The sequence below is a fragment of the Pygoscelis adeliae genome, unplaced genomic scaffold, assembly GCF_000699105.1.
Source record: "Pygoscelis adeliae isolate BGI_AS28 unplaced genomic scaffold, ASM69910v1 Scaffold92, whole genome shotgun sequence".
Lineage (NCBI taxonomy): Eukaryota > Metazoa > Chordata > Aves > Sphenisciformes > Spheniscidae > Pygoscelis > Pygoscelis adeliae.
In genome coordinates, this window is record NW_008824306.1 from 534,280 (window position 1) to 554,727 (window position 20,448).

At 40.2% G+C, this 20,448-nt stretch overlaps 1 protein-coding gene across 1 annotated transcript in view; it reads left to right on the plus strand.

The window, feature by feature from the left end:
• EFHC2 (EF-hand domain (C-terminal) containing 2) overlaps window positions 1-20,448 on the plus strand; it is a 53,403-nt gene that overhangs the window by 23,464 nt on the left and 9,491 nt on the right. Inside the window, exons 7-12 of the mRNA XM_009318886.1 lie at window positions 2,927-3,092; window positions 4,114-4,256; window positions 9,367-9,563; window positions 14,074-14,207; window positions 19,073-19,270; window positions 19,871-19,963. Of these exons, the coding sequence (XP_009317161.1) occupies window positions 2,927-3,092; window positions 4,114-4,256; window positions 9,367-9,563; window positions 14,074-14,207; window positions 19,073-19,270; window positions 19,871-19,963 (931 nt within the window). The remainder of the gene's footprint in view (window positions 1-2,926; window positions 3,093-4,113; window positions 4,257-9,366; window positions 9,564-14,073; window positions 14,208-19,072; window positions 19,271-19,870; window positions 19,964-20,448) is intronic.

Genomic DNA, 20,448 nt, shown 5'->3' on the forward strand with positions numbered 1-20,448 from the left:
TAGCGACCGAGCACGCCCCGGCACGATGCCTGTGGGTACCGGGGCTTGCTTTCCGTCTCCGTATATGTCGATTTGCACGCGCCGTTGTTTCTTGTGACAAGAATTGCGTGTGTGAGTTGTGTAACGTGGCACATGGAAAACGTCTCAAGAGGCACTTTTGTCACAAACAGTATTTAGAAAACAATATTTCGGTGCATGTTTACATATACACTTACTCTTCCGTGGTGGAGATCGCTTTGCACGTTTCTGAATGGACTTTCTTTTGCATATGGGCTTGGCCTTTGTACTTCTGAATCACAGAAAGGGCACGTGTGGTTTTCATGGAGAAAAATGTTGGCATGGTTTCGCAAAACCCCTTTTTGACTGATTCAGGTGAAGGTATTAGCTTTTCGAGTCAGACCATATTCTTCTAAGAGGTAAAGGCCAAAGAAGATCTCACTGTGTTTTCGAGTTAAAGAAAAACTCTGACATCTGAATGCTTTCCTTATTTTTCAACTTCATACTGCTGTGAGGCAAGTCAGATTTTAAGAACGTATGTTGCTTTGGTCTTCTGATATAGCCACATTTAAAACATTTTAATCACAAACCGATTCAGAAAATGTTCCAAGTGACAGCAGTTTTGTCATTCTCCTCCATTTGTGCTGAAACCCATGCTACAAGTTTAGGTTATTCATCTCTCTTCAGTTCTGGGTAGAAAAGTTAAGTTTTAAAGAAAAAACCTTTATTTCATGGGATCCACCTTTATACACTGGTCACTTACATCACTCTCTGCCCCCTGGGCTGCGGTTTGTGATCCATCTTCTTCCAGTTTGCCTGATGTGTTTGTCTTTCACTTACTAGCCCAGCCAGCTCTCCCTTCTTCAGGGCAGCATCTCCAGCCCACCCAGCTGTGGAGGTGATGCCGCTCCACACCAGCAGTGCTGCGTCGGTTGGCTCTGATCTTCTCATTGCACCCATGTTGGTGCAGGAAGGGCTCTGTGGGTTGTGGGGGGCAGCAAGCTGGGCTTGGGACCACAGCAAAGAGGGCCAGCCGCAGCCTGGGCTGCCCAAAAATCGAGGAAAGTGACTATAGAATCATAGAATCATTAAGGTTGGAAGAGACCTCTAAGATCATCGAGTCCAACCATCGACCCAACACCACCATGCCCACTAAACCATGTCCCTAAGCGCCTCATCTACACGTCTTTTAAATACCTCCAGGGATGGGGACTCAACCACTTCCCTGGGCAGCCTGTCCCAGTGTTTAACCACTCTTTCAGTAAAGAAATTTTTCCTCACGTCCAATCTAAACCTCCCCTGGCGCAACTTGAGGCCATTTCCTCTTGTCCTATCGCTTGTTACTTGGGAGAAGAGACCGACACCCACCTCGCTACAACCTCCTTTCAGGTAGTTGTAGAGAGCGATGAGGTCTCCCCTCAGCCTCCTTTTCTCCAGGCTAAACAACCCCAGTTCCCTCAGCCGCTCCTCATAAGACTTGTGCTCCAGACCCTTCACCAGCTTCATTGCCCTTCTCTGGACACGCTCCAGCACCTCAATGTCTGTCTTGTAGTGAGGGGCAATCCCTCTCTGCTCAGCGCTTGTTAGACCTCATCAAGGTACTGTCCCCCCTTTTGGGTCTGCCCAAAAGCAGCAAGCCAGGGAAGGGCCCCGAGCAGCTGCCTGCACCCACCCATGGGAGGTTGCTGAGACCAGGCGGCCTGGCTCTTCGCAGGGGTACACGGCAGGAGGGCATGAGACAACATGCATAAGTGGAAACAAGAGTCTCAGAGTTGGGTATCAGGAAAAACTTCCCTCCCTGGGGCAGGCTGCCAGGGCAGGCTGTGCAGGCTCTGTCCTGGGAGGTGTCAAGCCCCATCTGGATACAGCCCTGAGCAGCCTGGTCTGGCCTGGGGCTGACCCTCTCCTGAGCCAGACACCACGCTAGAGACCTCCCGAGGTGCCGTCCAACCTGAATTATCCTGTGTTCCTATGACTTATGTCTTCATTTGCCTCAGTTCTGCCCATTTACTTTCTCCCATATACAGGTTACTTTTTTCCTCTCACCTTTTCCACTTTCTGTTTTCCATTAACCTTCTTTAACCAGCAGACTGTATTACTCTGTTGAAGTTTTATGTGAACCCCACTGGCAGCTGGCAGCTGTGTTGCAGCGAAAGAGCAGCGCAGGGAAGCAACAAGGGGCCAAATGGTACAGCAAGATTTTCACCAAGAGGAGTAAGGAGGGACCATAGGACAGCAGGGCTTTTGGGAGCAACCCCTATGGGAAGGGAGTGCAGGTCCCTGACCAGACATGTCTCTGCTGAGTCAGGAGAGCTCCTGCTGCTGTATCTGGGATAGTCAGGACCATTGATCGCTGCGAGGAAAGACTCAAGACTGGGGAAAATGAGTAAAAACAAAGCTTCCAAAACTCTGGATAAAGTGAGATGTGGACTGAAGCTATTGGCTTCAATGTACCAAATTCTTCTCATGTATATGTATGATTTAAATAATGAATAAATTTTTATTTATGTATGTATTTGTTTTCCTCTGGCAAAAAGCAGAGGACAGGAAACTCGTAAGCCAAGTATTTACTTAATCATGTTGTCTCAAAGGATAAAACTGAAAAAATAATTTAGAATTGTTAATTTATTATTTTATCCCATTTTGAAACTATATTCGTCTTTCCTTTTGCCTGTGTATCTTAATGATATTTGTCAAACATTTTAAGATCATAGATGAAATCCTGAAACCCTTGAAGAAACAATAATTTCACTGTTGGCGTCTATGGAGTCTTTTTCTACCTTGTAACAGTAGGAAGGATCCTGGTTTGACTTTGATCAGTGCTCTGTTACAGAAATGGGCTAATAAGGATTCATATTGGAAGTTTAAATCCTTAGTAGAACGGCTTCATCAGAACAGTATTAAGTAAGTCTTGCTGTCTTCGTTGTAGAGGATTTCACCCCAGTTTCATATAAGGCTCCACCACCTCCAAAACCAGAAAAAACGTTTCCTCCTTATACTGGATTTGGTTCCGAAGAGGATTCTCTGTGCTCCTGTATGGGTCTGCTTCCCAAGCCTCCCCAAAAAGATTTCAAGAAATTCATGGAGAAAGACAGGTATTTCAGTGAAAAATAATTCCAACTTTTTAAATTATGTCTTTTTGTGAAGGAGATAAATGTTAAGTAGGGGTGTCATTTTTTCAGCAAAATATGCAGCCCATCAGACTTTTAAGGGACAGGTGCATGAGGACTGATTTAGTGACATGGTACTCCAATTTTCTCTGAACTCAGCAAAATTTCTCTTTTGATAAGGCAAATATTCTGACCCTCCCATGCCCTACCTCCTTCCCTTCTGCTGTCTTCAGTGGGAGTTTGATGGAAGTCTTAGTCCAGGAGTCAGGAATTCTGTATGCTTCAGCAGTCCAACACAGATTTGTTTTTCTGTTTGACTTTCTGGCATTTATTTTTTTTGTCTGCTGAATTTCGTGCAGTTTACTGTACCAATATTAAAGCATTAACCCTTTACTTTCCATTATGAAATGGTTTGTCAGGCGGTGGTTGTTGAAGCCTAAGCGGAAAGCAAAGTCACATGCTAGAGATTCACCTGTAGAATCTCTGTAAAAGAAGAAAGCTACTAGGAAAAGGCTTGGGAATGTATTGATAGTGCATATAGCGGTACTGTAAATCATTTAAAACACAATCACTTAACAAATATCCAACTAGTAAGATCATCTGGGGGGCCTGATTTTGTGGAGGTAATCCTAGTATGTATTGCTATCCAGAATTTGATTTGAAAATACATACCTAAATGTGTTCTTCCTTTATACATTTTCTGGAAAGAAACTTAAGAAACTTGGAGCTTAATTCACAACAGAATTTGAATACAAATTCATTCTAGACCTGTGGCAGAGAAGTAATTTTCCCCTGAAAGTGGTTCCTATCTGGCTGACTCTAGTTTGTTCTCTTAATTTAAGCTGAAAATGGGTTTTGACAAAGTAGGGATCCTTATGCCATTTCCCTTCTTGGTCCAGGAATAACACAATTAATGTATGTTACAAAACTCAGGAGAATGCATCTCTTAGTAATGAAAACTTTTCTCATACTCTGTTTTTGATTTCTTACCTCTTTTGCTATTTAGAAGCGGCATGGAAAGTAACATACTGCGCTTTCTTGCAAAACTCGTCACAGATAGTCCTATTGACAAGGACCGGAAATTCATTATTTCCTACTTCCTGAGTGATGACACCATTTCAGTTTTTGAACATATACAGCGAAACACAGGTAAGCTGTAGTAATGTCTTGCAATCAGTCCCAGCTGCCCTGCTCATTTGGTTAGAGTTTACAGTAAACATTGTGGCCAGACTCAGCACTAGCAGAAGCAGGGATGTGGATTTTTAAATGCAATGGGAATTACATCAGCAGGTCTACTGCATTCTCTTACATAGCTGTATGTCATAGTAATTTATAATCTTCATCACTGAGAATAACGCTGTTCCTTGTTTGACAGGACTTCACAATGTCCTTTGGGAACTGGAAGTTTAATGCATTAGGACTTTTATTACATTTTAATTTGCAAATTTGTCCTTTAAACATTTGCTTTTGTTGTGGATAACATACAGGAATTGTATTGTAACTGATGATAAATAGGGACAGGAAATGTAAGACGCCAAGAATGGAAGAATAAATCCTTTGTTTTGCAAAATTGTGTTATGGTGTTATAGTACCTATATAGCATCCATCGTATAGAAGCAGCTCATGAAAGCAAAACAGCTGTGATATTTTTTTAACATACTTTATCATTAGTCATGTAGTGTTTAGCATATAAAAAGTGAAGATTGCCCCGTGCTAGTGTCTGTATGTGTGTGTGTAGCACTGAACTGAATTTCAAGAGCCAGACTACCAGTGCTTAAGTGACAAATGCTTTGTTATTTCTCAGTTGCTTGATCACATTTACCCTATTTCTGGAGCGTGGTCACCCAATGTTGTCACGGTTAAATTCTTTTGACCACTGTTGTCTGTTGTAGGTTGCCTCCAACTAAGGATATGAAAGGTTTTGTGATTTCCGAGCATCTTTTTATTTCCTTGGAGTGTCTTGCGCATGGATGGAAGGACACAGCACTGGGAAGGATGTCAGGAAGTCATTCTGTAACTCAGAGAGATAGGGAAGCCTTGGCTAAGCATGATCCTGTTGGGGAGATTAGTGTATTTCTGTGAAGCCCACAAAACACCTGCAGCAACAGTTTCAGAGCAGTTAACATCTAGAAGTGTTCTGGCACCTCTCAACATGTGCAGTCCAAGGACTGACTCTTAAAAGCTGCTGTCAGCCTCTGATAAAACCATAGAGAGAAAAAAATCAGGAAACCACATTCTCTCAAAGAGAAGAAAAAAAGAGTAATAGAAGGTTTCCTTAGTTACCATGTTGGGCTCTTGTGGAACCTCGTGACTAGCTCTTTTGATACTGCTTGAATTGCCCTATATCAGCTTCTTGGCACAGAGCACCTTGGTATGGTATTTCAGGTACATCCTGCAATGGTGACCAGCTCGCTGTGCTCAGTACCGACCTATTTGGTACTCCCAGTTCACTGTCTAGAGCAAAGACTGTCCTAGGGAGGACTGTTCACTGTCCTTCGCTTCAGGCTCTGGTGGCAGCAGCTGACTTTCTGAGGTCCAGTTATCCGCCTTACAGTGAAAGACTAAGTTTCTTGCGTCCCTACTCTTAAGCCTTTACTGAAAATGACTTCCGATGTTAATCGATTTCAGACCTGTGATGAACATCACATCCATAAAATTGAAGGTGTGGTGAATACCTAGACCCTTCTGTATTCTTAGAGAACTCTTCCTGTGTCAGTGGTGCTACTAAGTCATTCTGAGTGCCCTGCACATGCGTAGGTTTTTGGGAAGGCCTGAGCCTTTTCAATGCAAAGACCTTCTGATGGCATCTCTGCTTGTATCCAACTATACTATGAATGCATAAATAGGGACCTCACCCCCAACTAAAATACGAGCAGTTCTCTGAGAAATGTTTTGAAAATGTGTAGAGTACCTGCCTAGGCTTCAGTGAGCATTCCCAGTTAGCCCTGCTCCACTGCAACATCAAGATTTAGCACCGCTTATGGCAGCAGTGTCCTGTCATCGTTACTTTACTAGTTTCCTGCCATCCAGTGGCCTGAAATTTATGCAACTTCTTTTTTTACAGCTAAAGACACATACACTTATGTATATATTTATTAGGTAATGCTGCTGTGAGGCTCAAGAGCAGCTCAGTTCTCCACTAGTGAATGACATGTTTGACTGGCATTCTCTATGTCCGGAGACATGAAGGATGCTAAGGGTACAGCTGCACTGTTAAATTAAAGAAATCCAGGGAACAGTCTGAATCTTGGACCCCAATCATATGTATTGCCTGTTTGGTGACTCCTGATTCTCCTTTGCACCATTCCAACTAGACGAGGCTCCAGAGAGCCTGGAGCCCCTCCTGGAGGATGCTTAACTCCAGAAAACTCTCCTGCAAGGCAGTAAGGACAAGGCTGCATCAGGTTTGGCTTGCTCCACCCTTATCAGTCATCTAACACTATCCCAGGAGGTTTTGCACACTCACAAATTCAGGTCCTTCTGCTACACCCAGGGGCTGCAATACATACCCTCAGTTTTATCCTGTAAAACACCACTCTGTTGGACTGCAGCACAGCCCTCACATACCTTCAAACAGTTTGAACACACAAAAATAATAGCTGTGTCTTAAGACCCCAGATTTATCACATAGCACCCAGAGCAGAGCCAGAGCCACACACTGTGCAGTGCAAGTGTGCTCAGTTGGTCAGGGTCTCAACAGCATGGGTGCCAGGCCAGAGATTCCTTCCTGGCTTCCTTTTATTTTGGAATGAGAATATATGCTGGGATTGCAGCTGGGAGCCCATTGAACGTTGCTAGTCAAAGAAAACGTGAAACAATAAATGGGCAAGTTTAAATACCAACAATAACAAATGCTTTAAGACGTGTATGAAAGGCAAGTATCTGTAAATGGGTTTTTAATTTCCGTGGGATGTTAGTGGATGGATGGAGTAGCTGACTTTCAGAGGAGGTAGGTAGAAAGGTGAAGTGGAAGGATGTGGCTAAGAACTGGCCATTGGAGAGTTTAGTGAGAACAGCCTTGAAGAGGCGGGGTAAGAAGTAGGGATAGGGGGGGACGTAGAGCAGCAGTTGGAAAGAGGCCTGGGACTGCAGAAGTTTCTTTGTTCCCACCTTCCTTCTTTTCTTTCTTCTCCCTTTCTCTTCTCTCTCTCCATCCCTCCCTCATTTTAGTCACGTCTGAAGGAAAAGTGAACGGGTTTCTTCGAGGTTAGGAATGAGAAGGCTTTGCAGAGGGTCAGAGAAGAGCGGCTAGGAAAAAGGAGTAAGGCATGCAAAATGGGAGCGAGAAGAACATTCGTGTGTGAGAAGGAAAAGTGTTGAAGTGGATGGGGTGGGAGAAGAGTAAGTTTGAGCACATCTTCGAGAGGGGATGAGTTAAAACAGTAAATGACAACTTGACCATCCCTTTTGTGCACGTGTTCAAAGGACTGTTTTTGCCTTTTTATTTGCATGAATTGATACAAATTGGCAAGTAAAAATGTTTCAAATCTCAGTCCTAAGATGGAAGTAATAAGTTGCTCTTACTTTTCTCAGTCCAGCAACCTGAAGGTTGCAGAGAAGTACTTCACACTATTAGTAACGCTGTGAAACTGTATTTGAAATGCACAGGGCTGGACATCTTGAAGCACTTGTTGAGATGGGGGTCAAAGCATGAGAACTTTGGCTCCCCACGCAGAAGATCACAACCCCTTTTTTACTCAGTGTAAGACCAAGCCAACAGCTGTACAAACACCTGCAAAGTCTGATCTGATCTTAATGGAAGAGGGTCTTTGGTCGTGGTGTTTATTTTGTGCTTTGAGCCTGGCTTTTGTAGATTTCCATCAAAATTTCTCATCAGGTTTCAGTGTAAAATCTCTAACCTAGTGAGATATTCTCAGTTGTTTTCCTTTATGTCTCTTGAAATGTACTAACCCGTAACGTTTAAAAAACAATTATGGAACAGAGGTATTAAGGTAAGCTTCCAATTTAAGTGCACAATTGCAGGGAAGTAGAGAGGCAAGAGTGAAGTTGCAATCTTACAGAGACCAGTTCTGTTTAAACATTACAAACAGTTGCCAGGATTATATAACCTAAAATTTCATATTTGTTTTAATAGCTAGGTGAAAAGGAACGTGTTAAGATTAGAGTTACATTAGTGATTTGAATTGTTTTTTGATTCAAGCTAGGTCTGACCATTACCATAGTGTATTTTTTGTCTTTTGCTTTTATGATGCTAGTAAAGCAATTAAGACAGACATCTGATCCAAACTCTGGTTTAATAAGTAGTTTGGGTTTCACATTCATTTATAATTTTCACTATAAAAGGCTTTTTATTACACTGTTCATCAGCCTTTTATTGGACTTGCATCACTACCTAATATGTAAGACATCATTAAATGTTACTGAAGTATGCTTTTTAGCTTTTGGCTTGGAAGCTCAAAGAGAAACAGGAAAGGAACCCCAGGCACTCCAGAGTTGTTGCAGGGCACATATCCTGATGAAATTAAACATGTGACAGAATGTTTTCTAGAAAGCTTGGTACATGCAATACAATCCTGTGGTGCACCAGAAGATATTACTGGAAAGCGAAATGTTCCTTTTAGTATCTTACATACCCTTGAGCACCGCGTGCAGCTTCCAGTGGCACGAATAAAATCATTATAATGTGAGAAGAAATAATGTGACATACCCAGCTCACAAAGGAAATAACAGATTGCAATTAAATTGCATTGGCAGAACAGTATGTGGAAGATAGTGTCATGTCACTCCTACTTTTTTTTTTACAATCAAAAGCCCTTAAAAACAAGTTAGAATTACAGTGCACCAGAATTCAGGGTCTTTGTAGGACTCTGCTATCCTAAGTTGTGATTTTTTTTTTTTTTCTGTTTTGCTTTAACAGTTCAAGGATAATTGCCTGCATCTTACATTTTGCATCTTATGTTTCTCAAGGGTCAGTCCCAAGGCTGGCAACGGGGTTATGGGAACGATTTGAAGAGGCACATTTCTGTCCCATTTTAAAGAAAAGAAATAAAGGGAAGGTGTTTGGCAGGCATTCAAATGAGACATGTCACAGACTATGCACAATGTAACTGTTGCTGTGGACACTGACAGAGACAGTTCTTTTAGCAATGAGAGGGAGTGGGAGAGTATATTATGAGACAAGAAACTCAAGGATGAAAACTAGTATTTAAATACAAACCAGCTGGTTTGGGGTTTTCTTTTGTGGGCTTTTTTTCCCAAGTGAAGCCACAATTAATTAATTACAATTCTATTCCCACAGGGATACTTGGTGGGAAATTCTTGGAAAGAGGTCGCATTAAGAAGCCTGGGCAGGAGCTCTTTAAGAGTGAGCCATCTGAATACTTCAAGGCTCAGAATCTGTTTGTTGGAGCCAGAGTTTGTTTCCATGGTCACAACTTTCTTTTGGTGGATGCTGATGAGTACACGTTCAACTACATGGAGAAGCATGCAAATGAGGTGAAGCAGGTTCTTGTTATTTTCTATTATCTTTAAGGACTGTACCTTATCTACGTATTTTTCAGAATTATTTATACCTAGTTTCTTCACCCAAAGTTCACAGCCCAGTGCTCTCTGTCTAGCAATGGATTTAGGAGATGTTAGCTAGGGAGTGCATGCAAGCCTGGCCAGTCTTTACCATCCATTCCCCTTCTACTTTCTCAGCATCTACTCTTATTGTATTAGGGGTTGTTAGAAGGTATATCCCTGCCTATTCCTTCTTGAGACTGTTTATGGATCTCTTGTCCCCGAATTGATCTAACTCTTGTTGAACCTACAGATATTGTCTGCTTCCACAGCTTTCTGTGGCAGCAAGTTGAAAAGTTCACTGCCTACTATGTAAAAAAATACATGATGAAAGAAGTAAGTATCTTTTATCTGTTTTAAACCAACCTCCCACTAGTTTCAATGCCAGTTCTAGTGTTCTGAGCTTTGGTGAAGATCCCCATTCACCTTATGCACCACCTTCATAATTTTGTAAATCTCAGACATTCTTCCCCCTCAGCCTAATCCTATCCAGTTAAGAGTCTCACCCTTTTTAGTCTGTCTTTGCAAGGCAACTGTGAGATGTGGAGACTGGAACAGTGCACAGTACTCAGGATGTGGGCACATCCAATTTAGAGTCTTACCGATGAGGCTATTTTATTCCCTGATCTGATATTTTGGCTTCATACATATTTATCTGCCAAAACGTTTCCCTTGTAATATTAGAAATTCATATCACAGTCAGGAATTCAAGCTTACAGTTTGTGCTGAGTTTCACTATCTTTTGGTGTTGCCTTCAGAGGGGAGAGCAACAATAAATAGAGAGCTGGGGTGCCTCTGCTCGTGTATACTTAATGCTACCAGTCATTACACATATGGCTGGTAAAGAAGCTCTCATTCACCAAAGCCAGAAATTTATCCAATAGGAGGAAACTGATTGTCTATAGGAATGGTCACAGAGGTCAAAAAAGAAAGGATACAGGGATGGAGAACCACAGAAGAATCACAGAGCATTTTGTGGGATTTTATGTTGTTCTGGTAAGAAGTGTAGGTTACTATTTTTTTTTTTTACGATGAAGTTTGTGCTGCAATATTTGAATAAATGTACCCTGGTATACTTGGAAATTCCTGTAATGTGCAGCTCTGACCCAGCCACCCCGAGACGCACCTTAAAACTGCATCAGCTCAGGAGCCAAGGTGTTTCTGCATCCCAGTCCCTTTTCTGGATCGTTGCTTTGTCACAGTGTGATCTTGAACATCAGCCTTTGGACTAGACTGTGCTGTGAGGACTTTGGGGTAGTGCGTATGCTTCATAGCTCATGGTGGGGCGGCAGCATGAATTGTGCCTGTCAGCAGACCTTCTCCAGAGCTGCCCTTTTGCATAGGCTTGTTGAGAGTACCCCTAGGGAAAATATCCAGGAGGGTTTATCACGCTATGGTCCTCTGCCCATTTGTCCGGACCTTTTGTGGATGGAGAAGGGAGAAGGTTCTTAGTGCAAGTTTTAATTGTTCCCTGTCTGCTGGCTCACCAAAGCGAGTGAACCTGCAGGACTCGCAAGACGCCAGTAGGCCTAGCACAGTCCTGGGGACTTCGAGTCTTGATGCCATTGTGCTGCTGAGGCAGAGGTAGATGCAACCTGACCCTGTGCTGCCTTTGGGCCACACGCGCTGTTCTCACTCAAATGAAAATAGCAGAACGTGTGATTTCTTTGTAAATTAATGTGGAGTTAGCACCACCTGCCTTCCCTGGAATAATGAGGAAGGTCTGCAAAATGCTTGTTGATGTAAAATGCTATGACTGCTAAATGCTTTAAGCAGTAAAATACAAAGCTATAGACATTATGTTTCCTTACTGCTGGACTGTTTCTCCTCCTAGTAGAATCAAAACCAAAGCTGTTCTCCAAAATGCAGAGTGCATCATTAGATTGTAAATGTTCTCTGGAGCTGCTGTTTGCATTAATTATCTTGGATCAAACAGATGAGATCTTAGTTTTTCAGACTGAATGATTGTATATTATCAAAATAAAATCTGCAAAATGGGAAGAAGCAACACTAAAAATACTTCTTTAAAGTGAATTTTGAAATGTTCTTTGCACAGTTGAGATTTAAAACAGCTGGTAGAAAAAAAGGTTTATTCTCCCAATGATAGATGCTTTATTCACATCCTTTGAATAGAGCTCCAGAAGTAAGGACAACCTTGTTTGCCTCAGTTCATCAGGGGATTGCATACTCAAATCATAAGAACTTCAGCAATTGTTAGAGAAGAGCAGAGCTGGATGATGGTTTGAAGAAGGGGAAACAATTTTAAGATGACTCTTTGTCAGTTATTTCTAAAATTAGAAAATAAATAATTTTCCTTCTGAATAGACAGAGGTTTCCTTTCAGCAGAACACATCAGTACATTTTCTGAAAACTGGTGAAAGAAATCCAGATGGAATGTTTTTCTTCTGGAAAATGCCATTTTGACCACATTTCTATAGGCATATGTTGATTTAGATGAAATTTTGATTGGTAATCATAGTGCAGGTGGGAATTGATTTTGTTATCATTGAAACATGTTTGACACCATATGAGATATTTGGAAAGTTGTAATTTTCTGTTTCAAAATTGTATTTATTGTATTGTTTTTAAGTTATGGGGAAAGAAAAATCATTGAGTCTTGTCATTTTGATTGCCACCTGTACTGAAAGTAACTTTAAGGATCTAATTCTCAAAACTTTTCAACACTTCTAGTTTCTTTTCCAATTTGAGGACAAAAGATGTATTTAGAAAGCATAAATTTGCTTGCAAAGCAGAACATGTGTGTTGTGCACAGTCCTACCGCTATTATCCAGGTTTGAGGAGGACTCTTTCAAACAAGGCATCACTGTGCCTCCTTGGAAATGAATTCACCATCTCTGGAACAGTCTCAATTGTTCAAACTTTGTAGTCTTCTGCAGCACAAACATGGAGGTTGATTTTACTTCCTTTGAATTAAACATAATAACCTCTTTCTTAAGCAAGACGATCAAATAAAACTAGATTGTGACTACTAACATGTCAGCAATTACATGAGAAGGGGGGAGAGCAGGTAAAGAGTTATTGCCATGCTGCTCAGATACTCGATGTTTATGTAGGTGTTTGGAATATGTAGTTTAGAAAAAAGATGTGAAAATAATTGCTTTGATAATATAGAGAAGGCAGGTTTTTAAATAGACAGAACACTTTGTCCATCTTTAAATATTCTGCTGATTGATTCCTTCTGCCCCATCTTTTCTCAATCTCTGTTCCTTGCTTTTTCAGCAAAAAGCTGCGTGCTTACGGCCCAAACAATAACAGCTTGGGGAGAAGACTGAAAAAGTTGCTGTCTCTAAAACTTTTTGATTGCTGGTCCAGCTGCTCCACACCACTGCCTTGCGTGGCATTGCATGCCAGGGTTGTACCCGGAGCAGCATGTTACCTGGAACCACTGATGTATTTATTAAACTGGTATCACTTTATACTGCTCTGGCAGTGTCATAGGGACTTTAAATACCCTTTTCTAGATCCCTTTGAACTGATACAATGCTGCAGACAGACTTCAGCATAACTGAGAGTGAGGCCCATTCTCTGTTGTGATTAGGTCCTTAACGCCAGTCATACCAAATTTCAAATAATTGCTAGTTAAAACAACATTGCTTACTGGAAGAAATGGGAGAAAACTATTTTCGGACAGTTCATTGTGCTTTGTAAGTTAGGTAAAGCATGGCAGATGTAAGGGCATATCAGATATTTATGCTTGGACTCAACCCCTATTTAATGACTAAATACATAGATGTTTTCTGTTAAAAATGAGCATAGCAAATAAATCTTTGGTAGAGCTCTAACGCAACAATCTGAATATAGGGTGGAAGCTTAAGTGCTCCAGTTCTGTTTATCTAAATTTAGTTTTATTTTAATGGCCTATATTTAGAAGAAATAAGCATTCTTCTTAAATGACAGGAAAAATTGGTTCCTAACAAATTTCCAGTCTGCTGATTCTGAGTATGTAGAACAGCATACTCAGTCTAATATGAATGAGAATATCTGTTCAACAGTTCATCGGAGCCAACAGTGAAAAGATTACTTTTAACATGGTGAATTTTATTAATTGAGAATTAAGTGAGATGCACCACCATAAAATGAGGACCAAGTTATTAGAACTGTACTTTAAATGTTTCTGCTATTGCTTTAGCAATTCAATGTTTGAAGCAAAAGTGGATGGCCTTTTATGTAGCTGGAATAAGCTTTCTGAAAGTGCATGACCTGATGATTTTTGTTTAATCTTTTTATATTCTCAGTAGGAGGCAATTTTTTTCTCTCCAAACTTAACAGAGTGCTGATTCATGCATTTGAAGTGAGACAATGAAGAAACTAATGACACTTAGCAGTTCAACATTGCCCTGCATCTTGACAACTCTTGCTGGTACATGTATAGTTGGTTGCATAGTGCCTTTCTCTCTAATCTGTCTTGCTTTCCTTTGTTAAGTTCTCCGTGGCTGATGTTGGTGTCATCCTCAAGAAACTGAAAGACATAGCCGAACCTCGTTCCCGAGAAGTCAGACAGGTGTTTGCAGCCACTGACCCTGAGCATACCAAGGTGATTGAGTATGACCCTTTCAGGTAAGACAGTGGATTTTATTTTTTAATATTTAATGAAGGCACCTTCCCCAAAAATGTAGAGAGCGTGACTGTTTCTTGATTCTTTCTGCACGTGTTAGCTGACAAATGGGATACATTTGTTTTGCATTTACTTGGAGACTGTATGTGAAAAAGAAAGTGAATCCATGCCCCAGAAAAAAAGAGAAATGCAATAGTTCCAAGTAAGCTGAACAGCACAACTAAAATCTCTCTACTTTTTATGGAGCTGGCACAGGGTGTTATGAAGAAGGGCAAGTCAGCGTTAATATATACACTGAAGGATAAAGAAAAGCCTATCCTGAGAGAGTCAAACAAATTAATTAGTAGTTTTGAAATTCAAGACGGAATGTTTGAGTTGGCCTCCTGAAAATGATGTTATTTTGGTTTTGAATCATTGGTAAAGAAGAGAGTCTTCGCAGAACCACGGTGTATTGAAATTATAGGATGCAGTGATAAGTGTCTTTAAAAAGGACTGGAAAGCAGTAGTGAGAGCAATGATTAATGCTTGGATAGTAATTTCAGCAGAGATAGGGTGAATAGATACCTGGATTCTGGCAATGAACCAGATACGGCAATAGGCAAATGCATTGATACTTGAAAAAGGAAATCATGTCCAAATGCAAGCCGATTCAAGTTTGTCCCACAGCCAGAATACCTGAGCGTATGAACTGTGTTGGGTGCTGGTGAAGTTAATGATGTGGAACAGAGGAGGAGATTTTACCTAGAAGCATTTTGGTTTTCACAGTGGTAATACACTATGTATTTAGGAGCTGTCATAATAACTAAAGCATATAACTAGATGTATATTGTGTGGAATGTCATCCCTATAGGAATGTTAGCCAAGGCAGAAATTGCTTCTGAAATATCTCAGAAGATATATAGATCAGCAGAGGGTTCTTCCAGCGGTTCAAAGTGAAAGTAGTGAGAAATGAAAACAACTTGGTATTCAGAAATGAAAAATAAGTGATTAAAAGGTAGGATTCAGACTAAGAGAGGCCACGGTTACTGGCAGTTTTGGTAAAAATATTCCTAGACTCAGATGTTTTACTCAACAGAAGCAAGATTCTGAATTGTGAACTGCATTAAGAAAGACAATGTTATTACTAGAGTAAGAAGTGGAGAAAATTGAAAGTTCATGTATATCTGGAGAACCTTTATAGCACTTGGGAAAGGGTTTTAATTTATATACACAATAACTTTTGAAAAGAAAATAATTATGGTTTTGGTTCAAATTATGAAATAATCATCTGCAAATCTTTGTCTTCTTACATGCACTAAGAGCAGGTCAATGTTTCGGAACATATGCATGACAAAATTGGTGGAGCACACTTTTAGAAGGGATGACTCTGCTTTTAAACAGCAGGGAAAGATTTTTATTTTATCAGGAAGAGGGTCAGTTGAGTGTAAATTTAATCACAGTCATACTCCGTGCAGCTGAGAAATGCCCAGCTGTTTAATTTAGGCTAGTGCTGTTCTGTGGCATGGAGTAAGATATGTCTAGTTACATGGTCTTGAGGCACGCAGTTTTAGCAACAAAAATGCAGTAGCCCTCTGCATGAGTAAGACAGGAAGCAGCGGAATCCATGTAATACTGTTTTTTTGGCCTCAGTGTTCACCTGGGCCTGCTTGAGCACCTACTAATGGTCTACACCTCTCCTGCGGTGGGACCGCAGGGGGTCTAACAGGAAGCATTTACACTGCCAGAGGAAGAATTTGCCTCTAAGGAACATTTAACTTTTGTGCTTTATGGTGATAGTAGATTTTGTTTCTGTTCATTCATATTACATCCAGTAATCTAAAGGCTCTCTTCTTTTTATTATCCATGTTTCTTACTTTAGAATGAAAGAAACGTTTTTAATGACGAAGACGAGAGCACTTCTTTGCATCTATGAAAAGTCAAAGATATTTTTCTGTGAATAGAATGTGTATTTTTCTTTCAGTTTTGTATTTTCTTGTGTACATCACTGTTTATTTTTAATCTGTCGTGGCATTTCATGATTATAACTAACTAGAAATGATATTTTTAGTACAGGCAATTATCTGTGTGACAGCTTCAACCAGCATGATAATCCTCTTTTCTTAAACACAGCTAAAGCTTTACTGTGCTCTGAATTTGTCTGTTCAGATTTCTTCCTTTCTACCTGTGTAATTTTATATGAGCTGCATTTAAAAATACACCTATGAGTATGATGTAGTGAAGCAGAATTGTAATTATACAATTTACTTTAACTACTTTCAGAACCCAAATCTATGGCACATCATCCAGAAAATAAACGCATGGTATACATCGAAGCTATCCCCTAAGCTATCATTAAAACTATTGAAAGCTTTGTTAAAAAGAGAAGAAAAAAATAACTAAAACTTAGACGCCTGTGCATCACGTGGTTCTATCCAGACTACTTTTTCTCATAAGCTACTGGCAAGACTGTTCGCTGTTAGAGACAAAGAACCATGTGGGTTTAACAAAGATGCCTATCTTCAATTCAGCTTGCGAAACAGCTCTCATAAGCAGTTAATTATTATTTCTTCTTTCTCTACCAAATTCAGATTGCAATCTGTCTTATTCTTCTAGAACAAAAAAAAAAAAGTAAAACAAAAGATAACTAAGCTGTGGGAACAATTGTTGCAGCTTGTTTCTTTTTGTCAGGAAGAGTTTAGATGTAATTCTGTTTGCGAATCTTGGGTCTCACTCATTAGTCCCTAGCAATCACTAGAATATTCCTTAATTCCCAAATGAGGCAATAATTTTTCTGGGGCTTTTGGTGACTTGATTGTCACTGACTGGCTTGATAAAATAAAAGACCTTTAAAATCCTGACACTGGAAAAATCTGTGCCATATGTGGAAATCCTCTGTGGAAATATTCAGATGAGTGCTGTTATCTACATGCTTTCAGCTTCACCAGCCCAAGCATTTACAGTGCCAGGCTTATCAGGCGGCATTGTCCTCTTCTTTGTGTTTGCAGTAGTATTACTGCAGGCTCCAGGAAAGAGGCTCCAGTTTTGACTGGATCTCTGAATGCTGCTACAATATAAATAATAATATTCAGTAAGTGGAATAATAATACTGACAAGATAATGATTATATTAATAGATGGACCAAGTTTTGGTCATTGAGTTTGCATAATCTCAAATAAGGTTTGCTACTGTCAACAACTTGTCTTCTCCTTGTATTTATCTCCTGCCACTGCAAATAAAGGATCATTCTGATTTATTTAATATGAAAAAAGCAGCAGTTGAATCAAAGTAGACACTATACAGTGTTTAGCATCCTTTTCTGGACAGCTGTGTAAGTGCAATCATATTCTATGAAGAGATATCTTCATTTGAACAGGACTGCACAAGCTTCTGAGAGGAAGCGAGTGAAAAATTATGTTTGTTGATAAGATTTTGCAATTTGGAAGGGAACAAAGCTTCTGTGCTTTCAGTTCACATGTGGACGTTAAGAGACTCATTATCAGATTCATTCAAGAATTTAACTGTTCTCCAGCCAGAAGTTTGTCTTGTGTCAGAACTTTGTGCATCCCTAATAATTTCTTCCATTTGTTTTCAAAGATCGGTATATAATCACAGTGGTGCGGCACCCTCAGGGGTACCACAAGGTACAGCTCTAATTGCATCAGCAATTATGGTGAAGTTTATTCTTAGTGCAGTTTATCCAGAAGTATTATATATAATTCATCTAATTTTGATTGAGGCACATAGGCCTATGTTGATGCTTGCTGTTAATAATAATCCTGTTGAACGTGAGTTCACCAGAGGCAGACGTTTGGGTTCATAATACCAATGTATAGTTACACTAAGCCGGGTTTGACAAGAGGCCTTGTAACAGCTGAAGTAACCTACAGTTCAGGCCAGTGTTTTCCAGGAGTGCAGGAAGCCTCCTAGGTTTCCTTGCATACCTCACTACTGGTGTTTTTCTTCCCTTAAGTTGTGGCAACATCCAGGACATATGAAGAACTGTAATCATTGAAGGCGACAAAACCTCTACTACAAAGACAATGTAGTCTTTAAAATTAGTCCTTCTCCTCCCCTCCACCAACAATAAAGCAGAGGGAGATTGTTCTGAACTGTAATTACTAGTCCCGGTTCTTAAGCTCCAAAGCTTGTGTCCATTTGCTGATATACAAGTGCCTTCAGGAGCTTACCCAGAAATCACTCCAGCTCCATTACCAGCAACAAATTCTTGATATTAACAGGAATGACTAGTCATTCAGTGCCAGCCCTGGCCCATCAGATGGATCTTAGGAACATTTCTTCTTCCTTGGGTTGGGCTGATTCCTCTGAGCAGCACAAGCAATCTTGGGAGAGCGCATCTCAGGCTCTTGCCTGCATGGGATCTGATTCTCCGCTGACAGTGTCCAAGCATAAACTGGTCTTGCTACTGCCTCCTGTCTTCCATTCTTGCCAGGAGGGCTTGTGATTACAAGTTGGGTGTAATTTTCTGCCCTTTCTCTGTGACCAATTTCTGTTTCCCTTCCCCCAGCTTTCCCCTGAAAGCTACCCAACAGGGCCAGCTTTCACATTGCTGTTAATATTCCATGCCAGTATGGCACCTCTGGTAAAAGGCTTCAGTCATGATTATTATGTATTTTTGTATGTATAGCCAACTACTGAGCAAATGTGGACATCCTGCAAAAGTTTAACAGTTCAAGTAATTTCCTTTATACCTCCTTGAACCGATCTGGATTTCAAATTTAAGTAGATAGATACATTCTTTAAAGATCTAAATACAGCACTTTATAATGAGTGCACTTTAATCCCTTTTTTCCCCCTGAAATTTAGTGATTGTTAACTGTTTTAAAATCCTTTACTTAAAACTAATGTAGGCTGTTGTTTTTGTGAACAGAAATTTGATAGTCAGTATCACTGACGGAGCATTTTCAGAACATGAAATTATGACTCTGGGGCGTTATTACAGTGTGAAAGATGAATATGAAATGGACCTCCACTTCCTCCTTTCCGTAGCTCAAGAACGACTAAAGAAAAATAGCTTTGAGAATTTTGAACAACTGTCTGCCATGCTTACATACAACGACCGTGAAAAGTAAGTTTCCTCTATTTATCCTAAGCTGTTATCTGGGAAGCTCTGCTTGTAAACCTACCTACTTTCTGTTTGTTGCTGAGCAAATAATGATATATTGCGGCCAAAGAATATTATTTGTAATGTTAAGCCTCTCTCAGCACATGGCAGTAGACAAGAAAAGGACAGCCTTTTTGTCTCTCTTTCATTTTGTTTGTGGACCTTTTATTATAGCTGCTGTACTGAGCATTCTGTGACATAATCAGGTGCCTGTTCACAGGCAAAACACAGTATTTTAAATCAAAGAGGAAAAATCGTGATTTAAGGGAAAAAAGAAAGGATTTGTAGCTGATTCTTTATGTGACTCATTTGCCCTTTTTGTTCTCTGATATCGCAGATAAAGAATCATAGAGAATCACTAAGGACCTCAGTGTGTGGGAGACAGGCCACCATGTGCACTTCAAGTTTCTTGGCTTTGTAATAGCAAAATTTCATAGAGCCTTGCTTTCTTTACCTCTACCCCAGTATTCCTCACTCATTTTCCTATTCACAGCAACATTCACTTGAAGTAAATCTGGAAAATGCCTAATGTACACTTCTCCCCCATTCTTTCTGTTTGTGTAGATGTGGAGTGCTGCCCCATGAGATGTGCAGGACTATTTGCAAGTCCTTTAAGTTGCCAGTGGCTGATGATGATCTGCAAGCTTTACTGACCATGTAAGTTAAGGGCAGATAGTATGACCTGCATGCATGGGTGTGAATCAGTGCTAAATATGTACTGCAGACACAGTTCTTAAGAATTTGTCATTTATATAATATTAATAATTTCATGATGCTGATTTTGTTCCTATACACATGTGGACTTTCCTATTTATAGAATATTTATAATCAACTAAGGTGCATCCATCTTAGCAACTTCTCTTCATTTTGTCTGGCATGGTAGATCATCTGGGTTTTGCCAGAATTCTATGGAATTAGTCTTACGGGAATCAGCTACTGATACTTATCATTATCAATGAGATTCACTTTTTTTGTATTAGTTGTTCCTGTGTATATGTAAGGTAAAAACAATAATCTTATGAAAGCACATTATATGAGTTTTAAGAAACGTACCAAGATGAATACAATGAAATGTCCTTGAATGAAGTAGACAGCGTCAGTAGTAAATAAAAGTGATGCTACTCCTATTAATCTCGCCTGAA